The sequence below is a fragment of the Dermacentor albipictus genome, chromosome 3, assembly GCF_038994185.2.
Source record: "Dermacentor albipictus isolate Rhodes 1998 colony chromosome 3, USDA_Dalb.pri_finalv2, whole genome shotgun sequence".
Classification (NCBI taxonomy): Eukaryota; Metazoa; Arthropoda; class Arachnida; order Ixodida; family Ixodidae; genus Dermacentor; species Dermacentor albipictus.
The window spans coordinates 139,163,854-139,188,075 of NC_091823.1; the positions used below are offsets into that span (position 1 = coordinate 139,163,854).

At 44.7% G+C, this 24,222-nt stretch overlaps 1 protein-coding gene across 5 annotated transcripts in view; it reads left to right on the forward strand.

Annotated features, from left to right (window-relative positions):
- The first annotated feature begins 1,018 nt into the window (after window positions 1-1,018).
- LOC135917742 (uncharacterized) overlaps window positions 1,019-24,222 on the forward strand; it is a 100,710-nt gene continuing 77,506 nt past the window's right edge. For 4 of the 5 annotated variants that reach the window (XM_070534730.1, XM_070534735.1, XM_070534733.1 and 1 more), the window contains exons 1-3: window positions 1,019-1,070; window positions 12,157-12,615; window positions 20,118-20,340. In XM_070534730.1, the coding sequence (XP_070390831.1) occupies window positions 1,034-1,070; window positions 12,157-12,615; window positions 20,118-20,340 (719 nt within the window). In that variant the 5' untranslated portion in view covers window positions 1,019-1,033. Of the gene's footprint in view, window positions 1,071-2,384; window positions 2,433-12,156; window positions 12,616-20,117; window positions 20,341-24,222 lie in introns of those variants that run through there. The other variant, XM_070534732.1, reaches the window with a different exon arrangement.

Below are 24,222 nucleotides of genomic sequence, written 5' to 3' on the forward strand. Positions count from 1 at the left end.
AAGAAAAGTGACATCGGTGCTAACGGGAATTGAATGAATTCCAAGCTTTACTTCAGGAATAGAAGTTAAGGCCCTTTGAGCACTTTTGAATAACATAAATTTAGTTTTTAAAGGATTAAGAACTAAGTAATTGTTACTACACCATTTTATAATGTTACTTAATGCAATATTTAATTTAGAAGTAAGAGTAGTAACAGATTTGTCAGATGAAGATATGGTTGTGTCATCTGCATATAAAATGCAATGAACGCAGTTGGTGGAGTTAAGAGAATCCGGAAGATCATTAATATATAAAAGGAAAAGCAAAGGGCCCAGAACTGATCCCTGTGGTACACGATCATTACACGATCACGATCAGTACACGATCAATTACGATCATTGTTTTGAGCCTGCAGCGCATACTACCGACCGAATGCTGAACATAGAGGTGGTCGATCAACCTGTGAGGACGAAAGATCAGTTATACTATACAAGTACTTTCATAAACCCAAAAATAAGATTGCTTTAAAATTCTTTATGCTTACCAATTCACAGGCACAGCATTCAGGTGCAGAAGCACTGGCCGTACAATATGACGTCTTTTTTGCATCATATCTTCCATACTAGGATAATAAATATTAGCGTCTTCTTGCCTGCGTTAAAAGGTACACAGAATCGTCCTAAAACTTGGGCAGTCAAATGGTATGCCCTACATTCTTTCTCGCCATGCGTGCTGCATCCGATGTCACCTGAGTAATTGTTTGGGGACATCGTCCTTCTATATCTTTGTCTCTTCCCGTTCCCTGCATCCACGATCGCGCGAAAACCAAACTGAATCCTACGACGCCCTCTGGTGTAATACACGCTTCACGGCTGCAAACATTGAGCATTACGTCATCTCAGATGTGGCTTAATCTTCAGTAGAAAACAACTAGTGGCTCCGCTGGTCGCAGGCCACTGCCTTTTTACAGCGTGAGCTATATTTCTTTTGTGTATGTGCTTATTTTAATCAAGTTAGCAGTTTTAGTGCATCGTTCTGTGGTGACCTCCCAGGATGGAAGATATACTTCGGCTTCGCCCAACACTACCCGGTAGGCCTGAACACTTCCACATTTAGTTGTACAGACCAAGCGGCTGCCTTTATAAGAGCACAGGCGTTCCGTGTAAAATATGACAACACAGTGTTGTACTCGCACCATTCTCAATATTTGTGCTACGTGCCACCAGGAGATGCGACGGAAAGACGAACCGTGCATCTCACGGGCTGTGTCAGCGATGCGACCTCTAGAGCAAAGTTCACCTGTGCAGAAGCTGGGCTGAAGAAACCAAAGAGACATTCGCCTCCGTAGCACGAACCACGCGGGTCAAGAAGCGATGTAGAAGCAGTCTGAAAGCATTGACTATAGATGGCTCGGTGTTTCGCATACACTTTTGCTATGACAATATCTTTCTAAGCCAACTATCTAACTTTTCTTTTCTGGCACCTACTTCATCGGCGGCGCCATGCTAACCCGAAGAATGCATGTAGGATTAGTATTATCAAAAAGCCATCAGCTGAGAACACAAATCAGCATACCGTCTTAGCTGTGAGGCCGCTATATTTTTCCTTTTCCCCGGAGAAGCGCGCGGCACAATGAAGCGGACTTGCGGGCTGGCGCTTATTTGCACAAGGTGGACGCCCAACAAGTATTTATTTTTCTCACCTAAAACAAGAAATACTCCCATCGAACATATTGAAAAATAGAATGAAAGCTATTCTGTGCGTCCTTCCAAATGTATCGAACCATAAATTTTAATTGCAACGCATCGCCAATTTACGTATGCCTGTACGCGAGCCGTTTCATTTTCTTTTTTATGTTTGCGCCCCATTCAGTTCGAAACTACTCGCCTATTTTGTTCACTACATTTTTCGAGGACTTTACTACCAACTATACAGTCAGTCCCTTAAGTTGTGTATACAAAACTTCTAGAATTTTCTAAAAGTTGGTAAACTCTGCGCATAATCACGGTATTGTTCCACCACAATCACACTCTGTGGGAAAAAGATAGCGGCCATTAATAGGCGGGATTAAGCAGGCACGATTCCTGTTATAGAAGCGAGCAGAGTTGTAAGGTCTTCTGTGTAGTTTTGTATATTTGTGGGTTTTTTTCGCAATCTAGGTTTCACCCACCACCGCCACATTCGTATCACTGTAAGAGGCAGCAAAAATGTTTTTCTTGCAAAAGTAGTTCACAAGAACAAATAAAGTAGTAAAATGATTCACCACAATTTTTTTAATGGAATCGGAAAAGGTCGAGTGCAATGTTGGGGACGTTTGGTTTGGAACGGCAAAGTACTTAAGATAAATTTGATCTGCCTGAACATAACTGCATGTTTTCACTAGCCTCTTCTCCTTTGCAGGAACCAGGCTGCCAACAAATGCGCACACAACAACTGTCTTTTCAAGTGTGCTGTATGTGCTACGCTCGCATTGTTGTACGAGTGGCGAAGAGCTCCAGCCTTTATGTCCTGATTCACTGCAGAATTTGTTGCACTAATCGGGCTGAGATCTTTGCCCGTTTTCCGACATCCTAACAGCTCAAACATGACGAACAAATGAATTTTGACTGCACCAGTTTACCTTGACCTTGTAGCTGATACCATTTTATTTCGTGTCCAAGTTTCTCTTTTTCGTCCATATTTATTGAAGCTGCACGTGCCCTTATATTTTCTGCTAAATGTGAGTGTCAATTTGTAAAACAATAAATTACCGTTATTTTAGGATTTTTCTGTACGGATAAGATTACCAAAACGCCATCCACTCGGATCATACAAACGCAGGCAGTAGTGCAACTGACGAAGTTATTCTATGCAGCACATAAAACCATCCATATTCTAGACCGTCACCGCTCGGGTGTAAGCTCCCGACGTTATGCAGCAGTAAATGTTTCCAGGAAATATTCTATTTCTTCTCTGGTTGTAGCTTCAGCTTAGATGACTTATGAAGGTCGGAACAATAAGTTCGTTTCATTTAATACAGATGGCTGTTCGCTTCTATGGGGCTTGCAGATGTTCAGCAATGGTCCAAGCAACAAAATGCAATGTAGCGGCTTGTCTACTCGGATCCCACTATAGGTCAAACGATGATGCAAACTGCCAAATGGGTGATGTTGAGAAATACAGTAAAGAGTGCATAACTATAATTATTCCAATAAACTGAGATCAACTAAGAAAAGTATGTGCTTCATAATGTACATACACTTGTTCATGCTAAAGTAACTTCAGGATACCACACAAACTGCTTAAATTTCTGACCAGAAATTCTACCAAATGACTGCATTACAAATTGTGGGCCTTCAGAAAGCTCACGTCTCTACAGTTACACATTATGGGCAACGGATGACTTCAGATATCGTATTGATGACCATGCTCTCCAAAACAAGAATTTGGTATATCTGTCGAAGAAGAATAAAAGCTGAACGCCTTTTTTTGCGCAATTACATAGCGGTTTCATGTTTATGGTTCTGGAAAACAAGGCGTTCATTTCGCCATATTTTTCAATGCGATGCAATAATGCAATTCAATAATGTGGCGAGAAGTCAACATGATATAATTAAACGTATATGAAAACAAACAAAGACTAATCACCAGCCAGATCAGTTAAGTTATCCTGCAGACGCTAGGTTTTCTTTTTCGGGGAAGCGAGATGGTGCAATTCCGAAAGTCAGGGACACTAATTAACGATACATTCAGATCCGGCACAAGCACTATTTTGCAGCACGGGAGAAAATTTTTTTCTTCAGCTACTCTTTACAAGGCTGACATCATGCAAAAGAATGACACAAATTTTATCTAGATGACGCTCGTGTTTCAGGTTCCTAAGCAATCGAAACCAAGAAGTACAGCGCAACTAAAAAAATGTGACAGTTGCTTGAACTTGAGAACAAAGTTAACAAAACGTGCTTCCACAGGCTGTAACACAGCAAATTCAAAATACGCAAGACAAAAAAACACTAAAGGTGGTAATCAACTGCTGACCACTGAATTTTCAGAACAATGAGACTTTGCGTAGCGTATACGTAAAATGAGGATAGCACAGGAAACGCAGGCATTAGTGCTTATTCATTGACCAGATGCTACAAATTCAACAAACCGAATAGTACCCTCCGCTTCTAAAACTAGTTACAAGAAACAGAAACGCTTGTTTTCGTCAGCTGCATGATCTATAAGAGCTCTCCCATGTGCGTTCTGCCAAACGTGTATGATAATTGGTTCTCCTCTAAGAAAATATTTATTATGGGATAATCGGAAAGAGGCGCATGCGGTATTTTGTGCATTTCTGCTTATACCAAGATGGAGCAATAACAATTTGTGTCGCACAGACTTGTGCTGCGTTAAATTGTATGCTTCAGATACGCTATTGCCTTCAGTACGAGTGGTTTAAGTAAAAGCAGTCGTACTTGCACTCATCGGGTGCGTTTTATTGACAGCGCGGAGGCAACTTCACAAGAGAACGCTTCGGCATAATGTCCTTCAATGCAAACATAACTCCGCTCCCACAATTTCTGTCCTGCTCTTGCGGATTTACATCACAAACTTCTCAGTAGTACTCTGTCTTGAAGCTGCACAAAGCGCCAAATCGGCCGTTCCCTCTTTATCTCGTTCGAAGTCAGTCCAGCTTGGTAACAATACAGACACCATTTCCCATGATAACCACGATTACCATCCGGAACGTGAATAGCAATTGAAACCAAAACACTGCTGAAAAAAAAAAAGCAGCAGAAACGCGGTTGCAAAAAAATAAAAAAAAAACAGCAGGAGACAAAGTGACCGCAAATTTTTTTAGAGCGCAGCTCTTTGGCGTCCGTTCCTGGGTTTCGCGTCGTCGTCGGCGTTGTCGTCGGCCTCGTAACCAGCTCCGTCCCCCTTTCATCCCCCCAGCGCTAGCAGCGACCGACTGATACCGCTGGATGCCGCTGACGCCGCTAGAGAGTCAAGATAACGTGACTGCATAGAACACCGTCGCCGCCATGCAGAAAGAGGAGGAAAGGGCCCCCCCCCCCCCTGTTCTTGTGTGGCGGATAGGGTGCTCTTCAGTTGCCGACGCGCCGGTTATTTCACGTAGGCCCCGGCACGTCGACGAATACGTGACCACCTTCCCACGGCTAGACCTGGTTCTTAGCGCTGCGGAAGCGAGGGTATCATATTGTTTGTGTCGACATCGGCGGCGTTGTCCCTGAAACCAACTCCGCAGCTGGGGTTGACTCACTATCGGCGTCAGCGGCATTAGTCAGTCGCTGCTATCTCTTCCCTCCTCCCTTTATCGTGTTGTCCGCTTGCTGCGCGCGCTTCTGCCCCCATCGTTTGCCGCTGGGTGTACACGCCGCCCCCCGCCCCCCTCCCCCCTCTTCCTGCGAGTCTCCGGTTGTCAAAGCGCCGGCTCGAACTTAATTCCTTTCTTCGCTCCTCCTCCAATGCAACCCCTGTGCGGTGGCAATCAGAGAGCCAGATCGGTGGCGGCGGATCTGTATATGTGCACCGCCCGAGCCGAAATTGCCGCTGCCGTTCGCCACTGCGAAATTATCTGCCAGTTCTTTCTGAGCCATGAGCGAGACGACCGATGGAAGTCCTCCGTCTGCTGCTGCTGCTGCTGCTGCTGCTAAACGAGCTGCCAGAGCAGAGGCCCAGCGCCGTCGCCGTCAGAATCCAGAGGTGCGTGCCGCCGAAGCAGAAGCTTACCGTCGCCGCCGTCGAGATGATCCAGGAGTACGCGTCGCCGAAGCAGAGGCTAAGCGCGGCCGCCGAAAAGACCCTGCCGTTCGCGCCGCCGAAGCGGAGGCTCATCGCCGCCGTCGAGAGCAACCAGAGGCTGAAGCAGAAGCTCATCGCCGCCGCCGAGAAGACCCTGCAGTTCGCGCCGCCGAAGCGGAGGCTCATCGCCGCCGTCGAGAGCAACCAGCAGTAAGCGAGGCTGAAGCAGAAGCTCATCGCCGCCGCCGAGAAGACCCTGCCGTTCGCACCGCCGAAGCGGAGGCTCATCGCCGCCGTCGAGAGCAACCAGCAGTAAGCGAGGCTGAAGCAGAAGCTCATCGCCGCCGCCAAGAAGACCCTGCAGTTCGCGCCGCCGAAGCGGAGGCTCATCGCCGCCGTCGAGAGCAACCAGCAGTAAGCGAGGCTGAAGCAGAAGCTCATCGCCGCCGCCGAGAAGACCCTGCCGTTCGCACCGCCGAAGCGGAGGCTCATCGCCGCCGTCGAGAGCAACCAGCAGTAAGCGAGGCTGAAGTAGAAGCTCATCGCCGTCGCAGAGAAGACTCTACCGTTCGCGCGGCCGAGGCCGAGGCCAAACGCAAACAAAGGCTCGCATTTGCTGCGCTCAAATTTCGCATTAGGAAGTAACGTAATCGTCGGTAATTTTTTTCTCTGCCATACGCCATGCTCTTTCTGCATCGCCATACGTCGGTGACGGAGAAAGACGAACATTCTGTCTCGGCGACTAAAAGCTCGAAAGTCGCAATAGAAATGTTCTGTAGCATCAATTGCTCTGAGGTCGCAACAGCTTCGTATTGTGACAGCGAGTCCGACATTTCAATGGGATGTTTCTGTAGCGACGACAGACACTCTGTCGCGGCGTTAGAAATGTGCCACTTTCTATCGCAACTATACAAGTTCAGACGTTTTACATAGGGGTGTACTTTGTACTTTTTTCCTGTGCGATTTTCAGTAGTGCGTTCTCTGAATCAGGCAATGTTGATAGCACCGACACTGGTATTAAAATCACAGTAGCCAATTGTCGTAATTCTTCGGCGATGACGAGGAACCAGCATATCCCTGCAGGCTTCCTCAAAATCGGACGCTGATCGTAATGTACGCATCTATGGCTACGGCATCGTCTCCATTTTGTTTTATTTTGTAAGATCTTATGCACAGGCTCGTGCACTTGCACGGACTGTTAGGCTGACACAATAGTTTAATTAATAGTTTAATTTCCCACAAATTTACGTAAGCTTTTGCCAGGCGGAAAATGTTTTGGGTTTCGGGTGTTTTGGGTCTACAGAGTTGTGTGATAATCTCTCTCACGCGGGTACAGATGAAACACTCGAGCTACCTACGCTACCTACAGGCGCCACCTGTTCTGCCACAGGCGCTACTGTGAAAAACGGGTAGGCTGTCTAAATGAGCAGTTACCCAAGAACGTTTATGTAGCTATTCTGCACTGAACCCAAAAATTATATGCACGCTCAAAGGTGCAAATAGCGAGAGATAGCTGTTGGAATTAGCTCTAACAACCCTTAAAGCGTCCCCGGTCATTGGTGTCTTTTCCTGAATTCGTTGACTGATATGAATCGGAAAATCGATGTTAAGAACTTCACGGAGTACTTCTCGATGTTAACCACACTTTTGCTCTTTTATAGAGGCACCAGTTGATGTGGCGGAGTGAAAGCCCACCTTCGCTCTCAACATACAAATGTAAACACCAGCGCGGAGAGAGATGCTTGCTATTGACATGGTCAAAATGTACAAGTTTACCGACGTTCAGCGTGGTGGACTGGTAGAATATTGGGTCACAAGCGTTAGGGCGAAACTTGGAATCCCCGGCTGAGGTTTACGTATATTTTACTTTCCATATTTATTTTATTTTTACACTAACAAGATTACGTATTCCTAGATAGCTCTCTGTTGATTTTTGAAATAAATATTGATCATGAACGTCAGACAACAAACACAAGACAACATAACGTCCCAATATACGACAGACTGATATTTACTGTTGTGTTTTTTAACTGGTATTTATTTTATACCATCTTGCTATCGTAGGCGGGGGGGAGAGGGGGGCATGGATGAAAAATTATTTTTTATAAAATTTTCGTCCACCTTGCTAAATTATTGTTTATCATATTACGTGTACTGATATATCATACTGCTTCTTTTGCTGTTTCACATACGAGCTGCGTGGCATATTTGGGTCTTCTCGCACACAACGAACAATTTTTTCACTCATAATTATCCCCTAACATTGCAGCAGTCACATTCAGCATATTCATGATGGAATATCAAGCTTTCAGAATTTTTTTATTCCAATAGCAATTACATGGACACTGCAGACGCATTTTTCCCATCGTCATCGCTGTCGGCGTCGGTTTCGCCGTGAGGTACCCTATGAGTGAAAGCATGTGAGGGTGAGCCTGCGAACGCGGCTCAATCTCGCGTGCGCGTGCGAGGAACTCGGCTCAATGCTTGCCCGGATGCGTGCCCGGATGTGTGGTCACGCGAGGGAGGTGGGGCGTTCTTTTACGGCGGCTGCCAGGGTGCTTGGGTGTCCCCGTCGCCCGCCGCTCCGTACAAAGCGGAGACAACTGCGGCGTCTACTACGGCGTTGGTCACGCGAATGGCGGACGGTGTAGTGGACGCATTTGGCGGACGCCGTAGGGACGGGTAGCCGGTCCTCGTGTGTCTCGAAACCAATCTGCGACGTGGCCTAAGTGCGCGCCCACGCGAGCCTCATCTTCAAAGGGATCCGCGACGTTTGCACAATGCGCGTAGTGCCGGCCGCTTCGTATGCGTTTTGCTTTCGACGTTTCGTTCACTCTGAAGTGAGAGATGCCTGAAGATCAATTTGATTGCTGCTGCCCTGATCCCTCACTCCAGCATTTTTACAGCAACTTCCCGCACTCATCGAGGGAGTTGCGTTTAAGGTTACCTGTGCGCGCGTGACGCCGTGCTCGTTAATTTAGTTAAACGCGTTCGCGGGCTAATTGGTTTCCGCCTATGATAGAATGTGTGGATGGATGGTGTAACATTATAGAAAGGTCCTGAGAGCTACGGGGAGCAAGGTCCCATAGAGCGGGCTACTCCCACGTTGGGACCGGGAGTTGTAACTCCCTGGCCACATGTGGGCTCGGTGGACGGCCCAGAGCTGCTCCGCCAGGTCCGTGCTGCGTAATGCGTCTTGTAGCCTGGCGGAGTCTTGATCCTTGTTTGCGTGGGTCGAATCACACGGCCAGAGCAAGTGATGTACTTCTAGTGTGCTATGGCAATTTTCGCAATATGATGTTTTGTATAGGTCAGGCATGTAGTGATGTAGTCTGTTCTGCGTGGGTTCATGTTTGTTTGAAGCATTCTGAACGTCAGGGTTTGAGGCCTGGTGAGCTTATTGGGAGGTGTGCTGTATATTTCGCGGTCTAGATAAAAGTGCTTTATGATCTCGTTATATGCGGAGGGAGGGTCCCGATTCTCGCTGGGATGGTCACGTCCAGAATAGGTGGCGTCGCGGAAGGTTAGGTCTCGCGCGCTCCTGTGAGCCATCTCACTGAGATTGTGAGGGGCGTCCTCGATCTCTCCGAGGTGTGCCGGGAACCAGCAGATGGTGTGATGCTACAGCGGTGCGGATCTATTAATTATTTGTAGTGCTTGTCTTGGAACTGCTCCGTTCTGAAAGGCTTTGACGGCCGAGCGTGAATCGCTGTAGACGTGGATGGTGGTCAGGTCTGTGAGCGCGAGTGCGATGGCAACCTGTTCTGCTATCTCGGACTTGTGGGTCTTGACTGTGAGAGCGTTTCTCACTTGACCTTGCTTATTGATCGTGGTGGCAAGGAAGGCCTTCCTGGTTGGGTACTGTGCCGCGTCAACGAAACAGGCTAGGATCTTCTTATCACGTATTTCACGCAGGATCGCGGGGTTCATGTTCCGCGGCAGTGGGCGAACTGTGTAGGAGTTGCGTGTGTCCGTCGGAACGCTTTGATATAGATTCTCGATTACTGCGGTGTTATGACCTAGTTTGGCTAGGATTTCTCTACCCGGTTTGGTTCCAGAGAGTCTTGTCCATTGAGCCCGTTCTTGAGATTCGGCGATTTTTTCAAGTGTGTTGTGTACCCACAGTTGCAGCAGGAGCTCTGTCTCGGTGTTCTTGGCCAGCGCTAGTTTGACTAGCTTCCTCAGTTGTACATTGAGTTTGTCCTTCTCCGCTACCTTCCATCTGTGCATGGCCGCCTCGTAGGTGAAGTGGCATAGCGCAAAGGCGTGTGTTAGCTTGAGGAGATTTTCTTCCTTAAGGCCGTGTTGTCTGTTGGCTACGCGTCGTATGAGATTCAAGGCATTGTTCGAATTTGTCACGATCTTCTCCATTGTAGCGGCGTTAGAGCCGTTGCTCTCAATGAATATCCCAAGGACTCTGATTTTGCTGACGTGTGGAATGGTTCCTCCGTCTTTTGTCCTGAGAGTAATGACGTGTGTGTCTCTGATTTGTTCTTTGGTTTGGGACCGCTCCTCGATGGTTTGTAGACGAGGAGCTCCGACTTCGCAGGCGAACATCAAAGGCCGGTGGCAGCGAGGTATTCCTCGATCACGTCGATCGCTTCCTGCAGAGCGCTTTCAATTGATCCCAGGCTACCTCCGGGGACCCAGAGCGTTACGTCATCGGCGTATATTGTGTATTTGACGTTCTCGAGTTGTTCCAGTTTCTTGCCTAGGCCGGCTAGCGCAAGGTGAAAAAGCGTCGGAGAGATGACAGAACCTTGCGGGGTGCCCCTGCCTCCAAGTTTGTATTTCTGGGACTTGATTTCCCCTAGACGGAGGGTGGCCGTTCTGTCGCTCAGGAACAATTTTTTATAAGCGTAGAGTCTCGTGCCGAGGTCGAGGTTGGAGATCGTGTCGAGTATGTAGTCATGTGATAAATTATCGAATGCCTTTTCGAGGTCTAGCCCTACGATTACTCTCGCGTCTCTCGTGTCTGCGTCAATGATCTGATGCTTGAGGAGCTTCATGGCGTCTTGGGTGGATAGCCCGGGTCTAAAGTCGATCATTGCTGTGGGGTAGACATCTTTATCTTCGAGATGTTTCGAGAGCCTGTTTAGGACCGCGTGCTCGGCTACCTTGCCGGCGCAAGACGTCAGCGAGATAGGTCTGAGGTTATTGATGTTGGGTGCCATGCCAGGCTTTGGGATGAGCACGATAAGGGCCGTTTTCCAGTCTTCTGGTAGCGCTCCATTCCTCCAGATTTTGTTGATTTCCTCTGTGAGGGTTTCGATTGAGGTTTCGTCGAGGTTTCTAAGTGCCTTGTTAGTTACGCCATCCGCGCGACTGAAAAAGTACGCAGAAAGAAGCTGACAAACAAAGACAGCGCTGTCTCTCTGTGTGTGTTTCTTTCTGTGTCTTCACTGAGTCACGCTTACACATTCTATCTTTGTTAATGAAGTAAGTAAGCGAATGTTCACAAGTTTATACGGCCGACGAAACTAGTATCATTACTTCGTACAGCTATCTACTGACTTGCTAGCGCAATCGATGGTTCGCCTATGTGGCGGAACTGTGAATATTTTAGCCCTTGCTCTTAAGAGGTCCGTGTGCGCGCAGGCTATCCAGTACACAACCCCGTACTTCACTGCTTCTTATATCCTCAGTGTCACTCAGGTTGCATCCCTACAAGTTGTTGAGCGTGTACAAAACCGCAGATCTCGATATAAATGGCAAACTCTTGTCCTTGTTCAAACAAAACTCGCATACCTCCTTGCCAAATCCGACATGCTATCCAATGGTTCTAACCTTTTTTGTCGCACTACATGTCCCCAACAGTACCCATCATACACATTGTTTACCTAGGTACCTCAATATTCTCAATGCAAAAAAAGTATTGCGGAACAAATCCGAAGGGGCATGCTGTTTACACACCTTTACGTGTTTGAAAATGTTTAGTATTTAGTTCATCGACTTGCTCTAGCTGATCAGTGTTGTAGCCATTTTTTTATATATTTGTAGAAATAGTTGTATTATTGGCCTACTGATTCTAGTATGTATCAGTAGAAGTGTCTTGTTACACCCGTGCTTTATATTGTATTGACATCGCTTGCGTTTTGACTTATGAAAGTAAGTCGGTTTGAGGGACTTTTAAACCGTTGTAATAAAAATTCATTGATGGTGGCGTTCTCTATTTTTCCCTGTACAATGCATTCGTCCTAGTGGTGTGGAGCATTTTTTTTCGGCGTCCGCTCGTTGTGATGATAAAAGTGTACCGCGAAGAGAAAAAAAATCGTATTTCAATATGTGCTTGTAAGTAGGCCTTAGATTACGTCAACACATGTTTTGTCAACGTTAGTAGTGTGATAACAAAAAGTTGTAACGCGCATTGTCCACTGCAATGCTATCGCACGATTTCATATGCGCAATCATTCCCGCACTGACATCGAATTACACAACTATTTCAGGCTCCACACAAACTTCTGGGATGACGCCCCCTGTAGTGGTGCCTTTGCTCAGCACATTTGTGCCTCAAACAGCTGTTGCGGCAGCCCCGAAGCCAGCGGTTGCGGCACCACCGACACCAGTGGTGGCGGCAACACCAAAGCCAGCAGCTGTGGCACCACGGACACGAGTGGTCGCGACAACACCGAAGACTACAGCTGCGGCGCCACCGACACCAGCGGTTGCGACAACACCGAAGCCAGTGCTTGCGACAACACCGAAGCCAGTGCTTGCGACAACAAGGAAGCCAGTGCTTGCGACAACACCGAAGCCAGTGCTTGCAACAACACCGACACCAGCAGTTGTGATACCACCCACCCCAGCTAGGAAACCACCGAAACCAATGAGGGCACCATCGACAACTACTGTAGTCCCTAAACCACCCACTGCCGGCCAAACAACGAGACCAGGCCCGACAACTCGTAAGTTTATTTGCGCCAATTATCCCAGGCAGACGTCCTTCTTTAGCATTGCAACGCATTTCGAAGAGCACTATATACACTGGGGAACGTTCAAAAAATTGAACTTTTCGCAGAGGTGCTAAAACATTAAGGCCGAACGGTACTAAACTACTTGTACTCGCACACATAGGTCGCACCCGCACCCTCCAAGTCACGCAAGCGTTGGTGCTCTAAGGATAAGCGCTGTGTGAATTGGTGCTGCGCACATTCAGCGCTGCATTGTTGCATTGTCTAACAATGCGTGTGTTTTTACGGCGTTGTTGTGCAAAGTGCTAGGAGGAACATCACGTGGCTATTCCGTGTAATGCATAGGGTGCGGCACCTACTACCAACAAGTATTTTTTCCCCGACTTCTGTTCTTTACCTTGCCATTTTTTTTACATTCCCGTTAGGAACAATGAGCAAGTTATTCTATGTTTTACATGACAGCTTTGCCCATTGTTTTAAATGGTTCTGACCAACATGAACCTCGGCCGTCTTTACCCCTTCTCATTCATTGTATAGCAAGGGTGAACACTCCTGCAGGTTTCGTCCTATCACTTCGCACACAAATGCTAATCAGCTGGCTGTGTGTCCCTAAAATGTTCGTAGGCTAAGTGGCGTCATGATAAAAAGGATATTGCACATCCACCACGATGGTCATGGGTGGCGCCCACTAACGTTCCCTTGCTTAGGCATTGTGCACATATGTGAATACTATAGGTGTTGGATCATTTGACATGTTCCAAAAATAAATTGACTATTGTACGATTGAATTTACTTATGGAATCGAAGATTCGCTATATTAAGATCCGAAACCTTTTCAAATGCTTTTACATAAAACACAACATTGGAGGCAAAATTTCGTATATTTTATGGTAAATGCACAGTGGGTATGACGTACTATAGCACGCTGCGTTGCTCGATCCGCTGCACTTATTGGCTCAGTACGATCTCTCGCAATAAAATGTATATACCTGTGCATTCCGCACTGGGTATTATTTGGCACTATCTGTGGATGGAATAGCAGTGTTCCGTGCTCGAATATAAATAGGAGAACTTTTCATTTGTGCCTACTTGGTAAAGTAGTGGTACCATCGCGCACAATTTAAGCTATAGAAAAGAGCTTTTGTTCTTAATTTGTCGCTCAGCCGTAACCGCAAGCAAAACACTTGGCACTTTGCTACTCTATACAAAAACCAAACAGGTTGCTCTAATAAACACGAAATTTATGACCACGCATTATCCTCAAAGCCTTCACTTTGACAAGAAACAATCTTCATAGTTGGTCCTAATTATAACTTTGCGCTTTCAGTAAAAGATTCAGTGCAATGTATGGCAGAAACTTTCCATTTTCTGAATACCAGGTTGGTAAAATTTTCAGAGATACATTATTTGCCATGCATTCGCGAATTATTACATAATTGATACTACAGTGAATCTACGACATACGTAACCTTAATTTATCGAAATTCGCAATGTAACGAACTATTTTTATTTGCCGTTGTTAGGTGCAATATACACCGTGTATTTGTTTCGCGATTTAGCGGAGTAAATTTCTGACACGGTTTCAATTTAACGAAGTTATCGGCGATTTCAAGCCTCTACTTGGGAGCCTGCAGGGCTAGTAAATCTAGCAAAAGAGCTGAAAATGTCGGCCGACGCAAAATTTATTTTGACTGTCCTCCCGCAAGGAAAGTGTGAGTGGCAAAAACGCCATCAAAGCACGCTCGTCGGAACGTGGTCGGAAGCACCGCTGCGCCATTCGTCGCGTTGGCAAACAACTTGCGGAGGCCGCGGGGGGGGGGGGGGGGGGGGGGCTGCAGCTCGCAGCGCATAGTTTGAATTCGGCTTCGATAATGTCCATGTACTCGGATGAAATATTGCGTGCTCTTGTTAGGTAGTGCTTCCGCAGCAGCAGGCGTATACAAGCTTTTATCGTTGAGCGGCTGTTAGTCATTCTATTAGTAACGCCCGCCATACATAGCGGCGCACAGGTTAAGGTATTCGGAACCAGGATGCCATATATATGGTTGCGCGGTCGCTGATGTTTGCAAGCAGGCATTCTGCGGGTACCCACAATGCCTGCAATGCGTGCCTGCGCATGCATTGCAGTGATGAGCAGGGACTATAATCGGCTTTTGAGGGTTCTCACAGATCGTGACCTCCAGGTGCTGGAGAAACCCAACCACCGTCTCAATCGCGTATTACCACTGGCAGCGCTTGAGTTGTCTTTGTCACAATGATAATTGACCACGAACTCTTGTCTCGCCCAGAACATAAACAATTTTGCAACATTCAAGAGCATGGTGATCTCTCCTAGTGACTGGGGTCTCCTTGCAAGGCGACTACAGAAATGTGCTTCATCTCTAGTGTGAGACTGAAAGTTGGCAGCCTGGAATAAATGTGCTAGATAGGTCACAGACGGATTGGCGTTGACGATGTTCAGCACCTAGACAGATGAAACCAGAATATTATAGTCTATGGCGATTCAAATTCATCACCTCAAATACCTTGCGTACCTGGTATATGAATGTTACGCAAGTCTGTATTTGTTCAACAGGTATTCAGTTTGCATACAGGGGGTTTCAGCGAACACTTTCAACATTCTTTAAGGGTTGCCTGTGGCAGATAGCTCAATTCTACTTTATGAGCAGGTCTACTCGAAGCCGCGGACACTACTTACGCAAAAACTGAAATGCGAAATCCACTGATTAACAAGAATTCACTAATTAACTTTCTAACTAATTACATTACGACCAATATTGCAATTAACAAATCCTAGCAGTGACTTCGCAAGGCGGTTCAACTTGGAGCAAATGCTCAGGACGGCACCAGTTTCGAGATATAAGTTCCGAACATTGGCGTTCCAGTTACTTGTGTGCTTCGGTGCATGAGACGACATTTTGTTAACAAGTTAACTGGAGCGCCAATGCATTTGTCCGCTAAGTTCGAAACTGGTGTCAACTTGAAATTTCATTCCAAATGGATCGGCCTTGCGAACTCCACGGCTAGAATTTGTAAACCGCAATAAAGGTCATAGTGTAATTAGTTAATACTTAATTAGTTAATTTTGAATAATTAGCCCATTTTTTATGTGCATTCTTTGTGCAAGTAGTGTCCGCTGCTTCGAGTACACCAGCTCATGAACTATAATTGTTATATCTGCCACAGGCAACATTTAAAGATGTTTGAGTGTATTCGCTGAAACAGCTCGTATATCTGGCAGCATTCACATTTGCCCAGAAATAAGGGTTCTACAAACGTTTGCCACCGCATGCATAGCTCAGTCTTTCTGCACTTGCTATTGCACGACTCTGCATTTTCGTCTTCTAATGACGTTGACTTGAGAAAAGGGGCTTCTGAAAAAAGCATTGAAATGCAAGTGTGTCGTATAACCACATTCTTGAATATTTAATTTTTCATTGATGCAACATCGATTCCTCAACTTTCTTGTCTCCGACGTATACTGAATCACCCTAAACCATCCCGGACCGCAGCTATGCTCTCCTGCACGAGCCAGCTCGCCCTTAAGCGCCTATTACTGAATATACCTCGAGGACCCTGTAGGCAGGGTCTTAGGTGAGAGCTTTACAGGAGCTCTTACACGCGCCTCGTGTATCAAGCGTGCCAAGATCATGAGCACCCCAGCATGCAGTCGTGCTCCCGCGTGCGCGCGCTACGTGTCTTCAGACTGTTTATTTTTTCCATGAAATTGTGCGGTACATATTTCGATGTCGCTGCATAATATTATCTGCACTTTGTTCAATATAACAAGCTCTTGATCTCCTCGTAAGGTAAAGTTGCTCCCACGCAAAAGTAGACTTGTTGGGTTTTGCGTGCTCAAACCACGATTTCACCAATTTTGACCACCAAGGTGTCCTTTACCATGCCCATCCGCCGTGGTTGCTCAGTGGCTATGGTGTTTTACAGGCCTCCATCCGGTGTTGTATCCATCTTATTAGATTTTATTGAATGTATGTTGGATTTTTGTACACAGCTTGGCACTCCCCTCATTGTAACGGGTGATTTTAATATTAACCTGCTTTCAATGAACCGATCCAAACAAGCGTTTCTGGATGTTTTTTTTTTTCGTTTGGCTACGAAAATGTTATTAATGTTCCAACCAGGGTGACGAACAATTCCGAAAGCCTACTTGACTTGTGTTTTACAACGCGATCAATTGAATTAATGTCGGGTGTCCTCATCTCTGATGTAAGCGATCACATGCCTATTTTCCTGTTTTTTACACGTGAGACGAAAGTGTACCAACAGCGCAAAAATAAGACACACTCACAGTACAGATTGATAACCAAGAACACGATTGCTGATTTTGAAGCGTCAGTCAGCACGAATTATACGCATTGACGGATCCTGTCAAGGCATTCACTCACTTTCTCGGCGTAATCAAAGACCTTTATCACAAAGCTTTCCCTCTAAGAGAATCTACAAGAAGCAAGAAATGCAGGAAACCGTGGGTTGACACCACCCTTCTAAAACGCATGAAGGAACGTGATAGACTATTTGCTACTTTTATAAAGACAAGGCAACCAGAGTACTTATTGAACTACAAGAAGATCAGGAATAAATTGGGCCGTGATATAAAGCTGGCAAGAGAGAGGTACTATGAGAATAAGTTCACTCATATTCTTAATGATCCCAAAAAACTTTGGAAAACATTGAATGATCTGCTTCCGCACAGCGACCGTAATCCTGTTTTTGAAATTATGGATAAAGGCGTATCTTTCACAGGGACTGAGCTGGCCGATAAGTTTAATCAGCACTTCTTACAATGTGGCGCGTCTGATGCGTTTGATGCTGATAGCCCAGGTTACAGGTCTTATATTCCGTGTAGTATGAGCAGATCGCTATTTCTTGCACCAACAGATGAAGCTGAAATAAGTAGCTTATTTTTAAAGTTAAAGAATTCCACAGCATGTGGTGTAGATGACATAAAGGCAGAACCAATAAAAGCTGTGGCGCTGCATATTTGTAAAGTGATGTCACACATATGCAATTTAATTTTGTGCACTGGCGCATTCCCCGATGAATTAAAGATTGCACGGGTATCGGTAATTTTTAAAGGGGGAGACAGGAATGACGTGAACAACTACAGACCGATTTCAGTTCTCCCAATCTTTTCCAAAATAGTAGAGCAGGTCATTAACGAAAGAATTTTAAATTTCTGTACTCAAAATATTATTATAACAGAAAAGCAATACGGTTTCCGAAAACACCAATGTACTGAAATGGCGCTGCTAAAGATCAAAGAAAAAATAATAAGTAACTTTGAAGACAAGCTGTACACAATAGGAATATTTCTTGACTTTAAAAAGGCTTTCGATTCCATTAAACACGATATCTTGTTAAAAAAGTTAAGTGAGTACGGCATTAGGGGAACTGCTCTTAACCTAATCAAAAATTATTTAACTAACCGACTACAGTACACATACATTTGTCATTCCAAATCGGCATTGGGTGAAATCAAATACGGTGTTCTGCAGGGGTCCATCCTAGGGCCACTCCTCTTTTTATTATACATTAATGACATCACAAACGTGCCTCTAACACCTGACATAATCATGTATGCTGATGACACTAATATCTTCTTTTCTGGTGGAAACTTGCTTTTTCTCGAGGAAGAAGCAAATATTTGGCTCAGTAATCTTTCAGACTGGCTTAGAGCCAATAAATTGGAATTAAACAATAAAAAGACAAAATACATTATTTTTCGGCCTCGTAACAAAGGTATTGACGATAGCTTAGTCTTACAATTTCGTGATGAAGCCATTATACGCTCTACGTGCCAGAGGTTCCTTGGTGTTACGTTTGAAGAAAACTTAAATTGGTCCAGTCATGTCGGCAACATTAAAACCAGCATTGCAAGATCCATCGGTGTTATTAATAAATTAAAACGTCTATTACCTTCTAGATTAAAAAAACAATTATACTATAGCCTAGTGCATTCCCGCCTGCAATATTGTTTATCTGTGTGGTGTACCACGACGAAAACTAACATCAATAGTTTACTAACCTTACAGAAACGCATGATTCGGGTAATTGAGAATGCGCCCTATAGAAGCCACTCCGCTCCTCTTTTCAACAAGAATTGTATTTTAACATTAGAAAACCTTATTAACAAAAAACAGCCATTGCAATATTAAAGAGGTAAGACTCAATGAAAGCGCCTTTTTAAAAAAATACCTCCCGAATGAACATAACTATAACACAAGGCAATTAATTTACAACAAGGGCAAGATCCGTACCAATTACGGCATGCAAAAGCAGGCATTCATAGTTGCAGATTTCTTTAATCATCACCCTGGCTTACTCATTATAGTAATTGAGTCACCGTCCCTAAACATTTTCAAAAAAAAAGTTAACATGTATTTGCTGTCGCTTCAGGTATGACTGTTCATTCTTTTGTACACAAATCAAATTCAGTATTTCTGTTACATATTTCATGTACTTTTCATTTTTTTGTGTATGCATCCACTTTGTGTACCGTGCTTACCCTGCGTGCTTGAGTGTTTTGTGCACTGGGAATGGGTCGGGGAAGGGGACTGACACTTAGTCAGGCATTCGTGCCTTTTTGTCAGCCTCTTTGACAGAGATTATTCGTATTCTTTATTTCTGTCAAAATAAACATTCATTCATTATGCTGCTGAGCACGAGGCCGCGGGCTCGTATTCCGGCCACGGCGGCCGCATTTCGATGCGGAGAAATGCAAAAACACCCGTGTGCTTAGTAGGTGCACGTTAAAAAACCCCAGGTGGTCAAAATGTCCGAGGTCCCCCACTACGGCGTGCCTCATAATCAGAAAGTGGTTTTTGTGCGTAAAACCTCCTAATTTAACTCTTAATTTTTTACCGTGCCCCCACTGAACAGGACACGGGCGCTTTTGCATTCCGCCCCAGTCGAAATGCATCCGCCGCTAGCGGGACATGATCCCGCGACATCGTGCTTAAGCGCTGCGCCATATCCGCTAAGCCACCGCGGCGCGTTGTCAGACAGAAGTAAAGGCGTCATCGGCCCACTTAGATACCGGAGTCTGGAAGGAGAAATAAAGCAATGGCGTCCCTATGCTGCAGCAATCTGCACTCGGATCGCAAACGACGGGGAGAGCCTAGTCTAGCTGGCGAGGCAGTACGCCAGTCCGCACCAAGCCTAAGCGGTGTAGCGGCCGCGGCCCTGGTTGACAGGCTCGCCGGCAGGGGGCTGCGGAAGGGGCGTTTTTTACTGGCCTGCATTGGTCACGTGCAGTTGGGCGTGTGCCGACGCTCAAAGCCAAAACCGACAGGTACAGCTGTCTGTACTGCTTAGTCTTCTATAAGCCTCAGCTGCTTGGCAGCGCTACCGTCACGCATATTAAGGCGCAGAAACGAGTTTCAGCGCGTGGTGCGCGGACGTAGAGTGTGGAGTATGGCATGTGCCGCTAATTTTGGCACTGCACGCATTCCGGCAATCACGCGTTTCCTTTGCAGAGGCACCGCTACCGAAGGGATCGCTGCTGTGCACACTAGGGGCTGGTTTCAAGAAGTCGAAGTACACGTTTCCCCCCGACGGACTCTGCACCATAATCACGTTCCACTCGGTGTACAAGGGCGATGACACGTTGGCACCACCCTACAAGGAAGACTTCCAGTACTTCCTAGATACGTCTAAGCAGGCCAAGTACTCTCAATTTGGAATCGGCATCGCGCAAGAGTAAGTGCATTTACATCGATGGCAATTACTATAGAAGAGTTGCAGCTTGTTACGTTTAGATAGATCTTAAACTCGTAAGGTTCCATTTAAATAAATAGGCAAGGAGAAATAATTGTACAGGGGAAACCTCGTACATATATTTTTTTAGATTGCATTGTTTAAAAGAAGCTCAAACATACGGAGTGTCTGAATCAGATAATTATTAGGCCCTCACTTTTTTTCTAAAGTAATGTTAAGAGTTCTGGAATGTAAAAAAAGAATGTTCAAGTTTGATGTTCATAACAGTGTGATGAAGCATTAAAGAAATGTGTCACTGTTTTGTAAACTGCATGTAAAATGCACGTAATACGGACAAAATGGAACTGTTACGTAAACGTGTGAAATATAACGAAAATTTTTTAGAAGGTTGTACCTTTCCTAAACATTGAAATAATTGCGCTTAGGCCACAAATTCGCATATCGACTATGTTAGCTTTAGATGGTGTAAAAATGCCCATTTGAGAACTACGATTCTCTTCTTTTTGAGAAGTTATGCATGTGCGAACATATTGCTATATCTTTTTTTTGCTTACCTTCGCTTGGCAAGGTTTTCAAAAAAAAGAAGTTCCAGGCACTAAATTAATATTCCGCTTCCGCTTTTCAAGTAACCAGCAGATTTCTGTTTCTTTCAAGTTCAGTAATGTCTATTGAAATCGGACGAGCGATTGTCTCATAAATACACATCTGCTCTGTTTATGTACTTGCATAGGGAAATCAGAGTTGGCCGCCAGCTAAAATTTCCTCTTAAAACTCATTGCGTGAGGAAATTCGGCTGTACTAATCCAAAATCGGCTACCTTTGTATACTGGACGAACAGATGTGAGGAGGTCGGTTTATGCTGGTTGGTTACAGGAATTATTTTACACGGTAAAACATGTACCGCGCAAGCTGGTTCATCGGTCAAGCAATGTTCGTGCAGTGACATCGCTTTCATTTCTTAAATTCATCACATCACAGCAGGTGTACCTTTAACGTGCACCTGCTGTGACAAAATACGCGTTACTTTCATAAATCTGTGTTTAACACAGCAGTTTCAAATTACAATTTGTAACAGCTGACAATAGACATCGGCGCACCAAAACAGCTAAAGATATTAAAAAGAGGCATTGTACCAGCTCTCCACAACAAAAACAGGGCGTCTACGCAAGGAACGCGCGTTCGAAAGCAGACTATGTACTCGACAATGAAAGCAAGATTGACAACGTCGAGTTGTACAATGCGTGTCTCAAATTTACCAGTTTGGCAAAATAGTGAAAACATCAATTTGCAGTTGAATATAACAAACCATTTCAGAGGACACATAACTATTTTTATTTATTTATTTATTTATTTCACCCTCAGGGTTTGTACTCTACAGAGGGGACGGGCATATTACAGACGAAAACTGGAAAAGCAGCTGATACAATCACAATAAGAAGCATGAACAATCACCAGCCTAATACAAAAATGAACTTAAACGGTCGCATCCAAGATAAAGCAGAGTAATTTGATCATCTAAAACTAAAACAACAATAAGGAAAAAACAGAAGAACAAATTCAATACAAATAATTAAGCATTATTAGGCATGTTATTCAAGAAATCCTTAAAGCGCGTTGTATCCGTCATACCTGTAGCTGCTCGTGGCAGCTGATTCCGTTCGGAGGTGGTTCTAGGTAAAAATTCATGTGAATAGGTTACAGTTCTACAATGAGGAACTTCAACTTTTTGGAGGTGGTCAATTCTAGATGAAATGAAAGGAGCTGATTTAAAAATGAAATGATTGCGGAGATGATTGTTGTGATAGCAAATTTTGTGAAAAAGAGCGAGCCAGGCCATTGTATGCCAAAATGCAAGTTCTGGAAGGTTAAGTATTGACTTCATCATGGTAGCACTGGCTGTGCGGTCATAATTGGATAAGATGAAAGAAACGGAACGATTTTGGACTCTTTCAAGTTCGTTTATCAGTGTAGTACCACCGGGATCCCAGATAGATGATGCGTATTCAAGTGACGGACGAATGTAAGTTGTGTAGAGAATCTCTTCAAGCGACGGAGGTGCCATATAGAAGTTTCTTCGAAAGTACCCAAGTGATCGGCTAGCTTTGGGGACGACGTGCCTCACATGATGGTTCCATGATAGTTTACTACAAATGTTAACACCGAGATATTTGTAAGACCAAACAGACTCAAGAGGCGTATTATCAAGATGATAGTATGGTGATGCTAATAAGGTGCGGGATACGCGCATTGATTTGCACTTCGAAATGTTCAATTCCATGTTCAACGTTTGACACCCGGAATGTATGGTATTTAAGTCGGTCTTGGTTATTTATTTTCTGATAAATTACAGTCATCCGCAAATAGGCAACTTTTTGATGAAATGTTATCGGTTAGGTAATTCATGAAAATTAAAAAAAAAGTAAGGGTCCCATTACAGACCCCTGTGGAGCCCCCGATAGCACTGGCTGGACTGGGGAAGCAACATTATTAGCCGAAACAAACAGACTACGATTAAAAAGGAAAGCTCGAATCGAGTTTAGAACATTAGGATCTAGATTTAACTGGCCGAGATTAAAAAGCAGTAAGTGATGACTAACCTTGTCAAATGCTTTGGAGTAATCTAAAAAAATAGAGTCTATTGTGAATCCAGACTTAAGTAAGTGACGCAGGCCGTTAGTAAAGACTACAAGCTGTGTTTCGCAAGAAAAATTTTTGCGGAAGCCATGTGGTGAGGGTGTAAAAAGCTGGTGCGACTCAAGAAAATTGACAAGGTGAGTGAAGATAATGTGTTCAAAAACTTTACAGGGAACAGATGTGAGTGAAATTGGACGGGAATTTGATGGATTGTGTGTTACCCCAGACTTGTGAACTGGCACAACCTTACCTATCAGCCAGTCTTCCGGAAGGCTAGATAGCTGCAGGAACTGTAAAAAAAATGCATGCCGAAATGATAGAGGAGTATTCAAAAGTATTTGTCAAGAATTTCGTGCTGATGCTGTCGACGCCACATGATGAGTTTTTCAGTTTCTCAATGACTGTACGAATACCCTCAGAAGTAATAAAGGTGGCGTCCTTGGGCAAGTAATGGCGTAATGGCAAGGTATGTTGTGCATTGGTAACTACTGGGCGAGAAAAAGCCTTAACAAATGTATCATTTAGGACAGACGCGCATTCTTCGTGAGGCACTAGATGTTCTTCCGTTGTTAGCAAAGTCATTGCACTGCGCTCATTGCCCCGTAAGACACTCTAAAATTGTCGAGTTACTTTTTAGCATATCTGGATGGGTGCGATTCAAAAAAAAATTTAGATCGTTTCATTTCAGATAAGTAAGCTGTGGTGGCAGATTTATAGGCTGACGAATCTTTATCCGACCTAGATTTCATAGCAGCGCGATAGAGCCTTTTCTTACGGTTAGAAAGACGGTTTATGTATCTGTTGCACCACGGGGCACTCGTATTCGAAAAAAAACATTTTGATAGGAATGTATTTAAAGGTTAGTTCTGAAATTTTCGTTTTAAATAAGTCCCAGTTGCTTTGCACTGATCGTTCAAGGAAATCGGACAAAAACTCATCTAAACAGGAGCATAATTTCTTGTTAATTGCATCGAAATACGCTTTTTTGTAGTCGCGTATTGTTTTGAGATGCTGTCGCGCTCGTGAGAAAGGCAGTGAAATCTTTGCCTGTATAATTTCATGATCGCCGATACCAGGCGTGTTAGACACACAAGATAAAATTTCCGGCATTGATGTCAAAACAAGGTCAAGAAGTGAAGATGTATTATTTTTAACACGTGTAGGGAATTGAACCAGCTGTGTCAAACCGAAATCAAAGCAGATGTGAAAGATATGGTCTGCTTCAGCGGA